Source organism: Oncorhynchus mykiss, chromosome 15 (assembly GCF_013265735.2).
Source record: "Oncorhynchus mykiss isolate Arlee chromosome 15, USDA_OmykA_1.1, whole genome shotgun sequence".
NCBI lineage: Eukaryota > Metazoa > Chordata > Actinopteri > Salmoniformes > Salmonidae > Oncorhynchus > Oncorhynchus mykiss.
Window position 1 is genome coordinate 80,233,990 of NC_048579.1, and position 7,259 is coordinate 80,241,248.

The window sequence follows — 7,259 nt, forward strand, 5'->3', positions numbered from 1 at the left end:
ACAGAGTACCAACAGAGTCCCAACAGCAGAGTCCCAACAGCAGAGTACCAACAGCAGAGTACCAACAGCAGAGTCCCAACAGAGTACCAACAGCAGAGCCCCAACAGCAGAGCCCCAACAGCAGAGTCCCAACAGCAGAGTACCAACAGCAGAGTACCAACAGCAGAGTCCCAACAGCAGAGTCCCAACAGCAGAGTCCCAACAGCAGAGTCCCAACAGCAGAGTCCCTACAGCAGAGTCCCAACAGAAGAGTACCAACAGAGTACCAACAGCAGAGTCCCAACAGAGTACCAACAGCAGAGTCCCAACAGCAGAGTCCCAACAGCAGAGCCCCAACAGCAGAGTCCCAACAGCAGAGTCCCAACAGCAGAGTACCAACAGCAGAGTCCCAACAGAAGAGTACCAACAGAGTACCAACAGCAGAGTCCCAACAGCAGAGCCCCAACAGCAGAGTCCCAACAGCAGAGTCCCAACAGCAGAGTACCAACAGCAGAGTCCCAACAGAAGAGTACCAACAGAGTACCAACAGCAGAGTCCCAACAGACTACCAACAGCAGAGTCCCAACAGCAGAGTCCCAACAGCAGAGTCCCAACAGAGTACCAACAGCAGAGTCCCAACAGCAGAGTCCCAACAGCAGAGTCCCAACAGCAGAGTCCCAACAAATTGCCATAGATAAAATGCAATTGTGTCTGTTGTCCGTAACTTATGCCTACCCATAACCCCACCGCCACCATGGGGCACTCTGTTCACAACGTTGACATCAGAAAACCGCTCATCAACACGCCGTCTTCGGTTGTGAGGCCCGGTTGTACTTACTTCCAAATTCTCAAAAACGACTTTGGAGGCGGCTTATGGTAGAGAAATTAACATTCAACAGCTCTGGTGGACATTCCTGCAGTCAGCATGCCAAACTTGAGACATCTGTGTCATGGCATTGTGCAACAAAACTGCACATTTTAGAGCAGACTTTTTATTGCCCACAGCACAAGGTGCACCTGTGTAATGATCGTGCTGTTTAAACAGCTTCTTGATATGCCTCACCTGTCAGGTGGATGGATTATCTTGGCAAAGGAGAAATGCTCACCAGCAGTGATGTAAACAAAGTTGTGTTTTTGAGACATTTTTGTGCGTACGAAACATTCCCGGGATCTTTTATTTCATCTCATAAAACATAGAGACACTTTACATGTTGTGTTTATATTGTAGCTCAGTGTACATGACTATTGAATCGTCCCTGAACAGTCTGGATTTCAGAGACAGACTGAGGGCTCAAATATGACCACAGCTAAAAACCAGTCGATTGCCATTTTCTCATTTTATTTACAGCTTTTCGTCTGCGAGGAAACAAGTACAAAATGTCTTCATAGTGAATGGTGGAAGATCGAAACGGCCACCTCAATCCCCCAGGCACCCTTACAGATCTACTATCTTAAATTTGACCGGTTTCTCACGGGAAAACTTTACATTTCCAACAGAGAGATCAAATGAAGATAGCAGATCGGTATGATCTGACCTCATCACTTACTAAACACACACAGGAGAACATGAGCTATTAAAAGCTGATTCTGGGTCAAGGATAGGGTTTATAAAAAACACCTGGATGAGGTTTAGGGGATAATAAGCAGGCTGGGTGAGGGTTAGTGTTTATAGACCGAACAACGCCATTTATCTGTGACTATAGCACCTTATTTAAGGTAGGCTAATCAGTCAGTCTTCAACATCTCTGTTTTATTTAAGCTTCTCTGTGTGGTGGTCATACTCCTACACCACCACTAGAGGTCACTGGTCAGGGAGGTCATATGAACCCTCTTCTGATGTCAGCCGGCCGGTTCCCAGCAGGTCTCAGCCCCCTTCGTCCAATCAGCCCTCCTGCTGTGGGATCGTGACCCGGGAGCGGACCAATAGGGTCGTAGCGGGGGCGGGGCAGAATGCCACCGGGGATGCCAGGTCTCTGGTCGTACTCCCCACCGATGATGCCAGGCGGGTAGAAGGGGAAGGGGTTGTTGGGGAGGGGGTGGAGGGGGTAGAGCGGTGGGGGGACAGGGTGGTAACGGGGCATGTGGTGCCGGTAACTGGCTGCTTCTCTCCTCCACTTGTACTTCTTCTTGTAGAGCTGAAATTAAAACGATACCAGAGAGTTAGACAGTGTCTGAGTCCTAAACGATACCAGAGAGTTAGACAGTGGTTGAGTCCTAAACGATACCAGAGAGTTAGACAGTGTCCTAAATGATACCAGAGAGTTAGACAGTGTCTGAGTCCTAAATGATACCAGAGAGTTAGACAGTGTCTGAGTCCTAAACGATACCAGAGAGTTAGACAGTGTCCTAAATGATACCAGAGAGTTAGACAGTGTCTGAGTCCTAAACGATACCAGAGAGTTAGACAGTGTTTGAGTCCCAAAGGGAACCCTATTCCCTATATAGTGCACTACTATAGACCAGAGCCCTATTCCCTATATAGTACACTACTTTAGACCTGAGCCCTATTCCCTATATAGTGCACTACTTTAGACCAGAGCCCTATTCCCTATATAGTACACTACTTTAGACCAGAGCCCTATTCCCTATATAGTGCACTACTATAGACCAGGGCCCTATTCCCTATATAGTGCACTTCTATAGACCAGAGGCCTATTCCCTATATATTGCACTACTTTAGACCAGAGACCTATTCCCTATGTAGTGCATTACTTTAGGCCAGAGCCCTATTCCCTATATAGTACACTACTATAGACCAGAGTCCTATTCCCTATATAGTGCACTACTTTAGACCAGGGCCCTATTCCCTATATAGTACACTACTATAGCCCAGAGTCCTATTCCCTATATAGTGCACTACTATAGACCAGAGCCCTATTCCCTATATAGTACACTACTATAGACCAGAGCCCTATTCCCTATATAGTGCACTACTATAGACCAGAGCCCTATTCCCTATATAGTGCACTACTTTAGACTAGAGCCCTATTCCCTATATAGTACACTACTTTAGACCAGGGCCCTATTCCCTATATAGTGCACTACTTTAGACCAGAGCCCTATTCCCAATATAGTACACTACTTTAGACCAGAACCCTACATAGTGCACTACTATAGACCAGATCCGATGTTGATATGTGTTGTATCTATAGATGAGTGGATATGTGTTGTATCTATAGAATCTATATCCATCTGTTGTAAACAGGAACAGATACTGATGAGACAGCATGTTACTCTGATGTCAGCCGGGGTTTCAGTGATGTCAGATTGTAGCTGGGGTTTCAGTGACGTCAGATTGTAGCTGGGGTTTCAGTGACGTCAGATTGTAGCTGGGGTTTCAGTGACGTCAGATTGTAGCTGGGGTTTTATTCATGTCAGATTGTAGCTGGGGTTTCAGTGACGTCAGATTGTAGCTGGGGTTTCAGTGACGTCAGATTGTAGCTGGGGTTTCAGTGACGTCAGATTGTAGCTGGGGTTTCAGTGACGTCAGATTGTAGCTGGGGTTTCAGTGACGTCAGATTGTAGCTGGGGTTTCAGTGACGTCAGATTGTAGCTGGGGTTTCAGTGACGTCAGATTGTAGCTGGGGTTTCAGTGACGTCAGATTGTAGCTGGGGTTTCAGTGACGTCAGATTGTAGCTGGGGTTTCAGTGACGTCAGATTGTAGCTGGGGTTTCAGTGACGTCAGATTGTAGCTGGGGTTTCAGTGACGTCAGATTGTAGCTGGGGTTTCAGTGACGTCAGATTGTAGCTGGGGTTTCAGTGATGTCAGATTGTAGCTGGGGTTTCAGTGATGTCAGATTGTAGCTGGGGTTTTATTCATGTCAGATTGTAGCTGGGGTTTCAGTGACGTCAGATTGTAGCTGGGGTTTCAGTGACGTCAGATTGTAGCTGGGGTTTCAGTGATGTCAGATTGTAGCTGGGGTTTCAGTGACGTCAGATTGTAGCTGGGGTTTCAGTGATGTCAGATTGTAGCTGGGGTTTTATTCATGTCAGATTGTAGCTGGGGTTTCAGTGATGTCAGATTGTAGCTGGGGTTTCAGTGATGTCAGATTGTAGCTGGGGTTTCAGTGACGTCAGATTGTAGCTGGGGTTTCAGTGATGTCAGATTGTAGCTGGGGTTTTATTCACGTCAGATTGTAGCTGGGGTTTCAGTGATGTCAGATTGTAGCTGGGGTTTCAGTGATGTCAGATTGTAGCTGGGGTTTCAGTGATGTCAGATTGTAGTTGGGGTTTTATTCATGTCAGATTGTAGCTGGGGTTTTATTCATGTCAGATTGTAGCTGGGGTTTTATTCATGTCAGATTGTAGTTGGGGTTTCAGTGATGTCAGATTGTAGCTGGGGTTTCAGTGATGTCAGATTGTAGCTGGGGTTTCAGTGATGTCAGATTGTAGCTGGGGTTTCAGTGATGTCAGATTGTAGCTGGGGTTTCAGTGACGTCAGATTGTAGCTGGGGTTTTATTCATGTCAGATTGTAGTTGGGGTTTTATTCATGTCAGATTGTAGCTGGGGTTTCAGTGATGTCAGATTGTAGCTGGGGTTTTATTCATGTCAGATTGTAGTTGGGGTTTTATTCATGTCAGATTGTAGCTGGGGTTTCAGTGACGTCAGATTGTAGCTGGGGTTTCAGTGACGTCAGATTGTAGCTGGGGTTTTATTAATGTCAGATTGTAGTTGGGGTTTTATTCATGTCAGATTGTAGTTGGGGTTTTATTCACGACAGATTGTAGCTGGGGTTTCAGTGATGTCAGATTGTAGCTGGGGTTTCAGTGATGTCAGATTGTAGCTGGGGTTTTATTCATGTCAGATTGTAGCTGGGGTTTCAGTCACGACAGATTGTAGCTGGGGTTTCAGTGATGTCAGATTGTAGCTGGGGTTTCAGTGATGTCAGATTGTAGCTGGGGTTTCAGTGATGTCAGATTGTAGCTGGGGTTTCAGTGATGTCAGATTGTAGCTGGGGTTTTATTCACGTCAGATTGTAGCTGGGGTTTCAGTGATGTCAGATTGTAGCTGGGGTTTCAGTGATGTCAGATTGTAGTTGGGGTTTTATTCATGTCAGATTGTAGCTGGGGTTTTATTCATGTCAGATTGTAGCTGGGGTTTTATTCATGTCAGATTGTAGTTGGGGTTTCAGTGATGTCAGATTGTAGCTGGGGTTTCAGTGATGTCAGATTGTAGCTGGGGTTTCAGTGACGTCAGATTGTAGCTGGGGTTTTATTCATGTCAGATTGTAGTTGGGGTTTTATTCATGTCAGATTGTAGCTGGGGTTTCAGTGATGTCAGATTGTAGCTGGGGTTTTATTCATGTCAGATTGTAGTTGGGGTTTTATTCATGTCAGATTGTAGCTGGGGTTTCAGTGACGTCAGATTGTAGCTGGGGTTTCAGTGATGTCAGATTGTAGCTGGGGTTTTATTCATGTCAGATTGTAGCTGGGGTTTCAGTCACGTCAGATTGTAGCTGGGGTTTCAGTGACGTCAGATTGTAGCTGGGATTTCAGTGACGTCAGATTGTAGCTGGGGTTTCAGTGACGTCAGATTGTAGCTGGGGTTTCAGTGATGTCAGATTGTAGTTGGGGTTTTATTCATGTCAGATTGTAGCTGGGGTTTCAGTGATGTCAGATTGTAGCTGGGGTTTCAGTGATGTCAGATTGTAGCTGGGGTTTCAGTGATGTCAGATTGTAGCTGGGGTTTCAGTGATGTCAGATTGTAGCTGGGGTTATATTCATGTCAGATTATAGCTGGGGTTCAGTCACGTCAGATTGTAGCTGGGGTTTCAGTCACGTCAGATTGTAGCTGGGGTTTCAGTCACGTCAGATTGTAGTTCTATTGATATCTAAAAACAGTCACTAATGACTAGAGACTTACTATCTGTGGGTTGATTACAGGGATGATGTATAGAATAAATAGAGCTGAGAATACTGGGACCTGACTCACCTCTCTCCACTGAGTGTCTCTGGCTCTGCTGTGGTCCTGGCCGTCTGCAACAGTCAAATAACAATCTCCATTACACAATATGCACTCAATATCTAACATATATTTAATAGACATGTAGAATCTAACATATCTATAATACAGACGTCTCAGGAGAACAGACCTAGATTCTACATGTCAGAGCAGAACTAACATATCTTTAATACAGACACCGACATGTCATTTAACAGACACTCTGGAAAGAGACCCTCCAGATAGACCTCCAGACAGACCAGAGACCTCCAGACAGACCGGAGTCCCTCCAGACAGACCAGAGTCCCTCCAGACAGACCGGAGTCCCTCCAGACAGACCGGAGTCCCTCCAGACAGACCGGAGTCCCTCCAGACAGACCGGAGTCCCTCCAGACAGGCCAGAGTCCCTCCAGACAGGCCAGAGTCCCTCCAGACAGGCCAGAGTCCCTCCAGACAGGCCGGAGTCCCTCCAGACAGACCGGAGTCCCTCCAGACAGACCGGAGTCCCTCCAGACAGACCGGAGTCCCTCCAGACAGACCGGAGTCCCTCCAGACAGACCGGAGTCCCTCCAGACAGACCGGAGTCCCTCCAGACAGACCGGAGTCCCTCCAGACAGGCCAGAGTCCCTCCAGACAGGCCAGAGTCCCTCCAGACAGGCCAGAGTCCCTCCAGACAGGCCAGAGTCCCTCCAGACAGGCCAGAGTCCCTCCAGACAGGCCAGAGACCTCCAGACAGACCAGAGACCTCCAGACAGACCAGAGACCTCCAGACAGACCAGAGACCTCCAGACAGAACCGAGACCTCCAGACAGGCCAGAGACCTCCAGACAGGCCAGAGACCCCGAGACAGACCAGAGACCCCGAGACAGACCAGAGACCCCGAGACAGACCAGAGACCTCCAGACAGACCAGAGACCTCCAGACAGACCAGAGACCTCCAGACAGAACCGAGACCTCCAGACAGGCCAGAGACCCCGAGACAGACCAGAGACCCCGAGACAGACCAGAGACCCCGAGACAGACCAGAGACCCCGAGACAGACCAGAAACCTCCTGTCTTTTATGTGTGTTTATAAATATATCCGTGTGTGTGTGTGTGTGTGTGTGTGTGTGTGTGTGTGCGTTCGTCCTACCTCTGAAGTCTCTGCGGTAGAGGTGTCTCCAGAGGGCCAGAGTCCCAACAGAGTACCAACAGCAGAGTCCCAACACCTTACCACTGCTACACCTGGTTATCAGCAGAGTCCCAACACCTTACCACTGTTACACCTGGTTATCAGCAGAGTCCCAACACCTTACCACTGCTACACCTGGCTATCAGCAGAGTCCCAACACCTTACCA

At 47.7% G+C, this 7,259-nt stretch overlaps 1 protein-coding gene across 1 annotated transcript; it reads right to left on the bottom strand.

Moving 5' to 3' along the window:
• Nucleotides 1-1,140: 1,140 nt before the first annotated feature.
• On the bottom strand, nucleotides 1,141-7,089 carry LOC118938881 (F-box only protein 7-like). Its single transcript, XM_036945504.1, has 3 exons — nucleotides 7,054-7,089; nucleotides 5,913-5,956; nucleotides 1,141-2,114 (listed from the first exon to the last, which is right to left on the bottom strand). The coding sequence occupies exon 3, from the start codon at nucleotides 2,058-2,060 to the stop codon at nucleotides 1,797-1,799; it is 264 nt and encodes an 87-aa protein (XP_036801399.1). The 5' UTR covers nucleotides 2,061-2,114; nucleotides 5,913-5,956; nucleotides 7,054-7,089; the 3' UTR covers nucleotides 1,141-1,796.
• Nucleotides 7,090-7,259: the final 170 nt, after the last annotated feature.

Coding starts and splice junctions, on each gene's coding strand:
- LOC118938881 (XM_036945504.1), bottom strand. CDS start 2,060: ATGCCCCGTTACCACCCTGTCCCCCCACCGCTCTACCCCCTCCACCCC.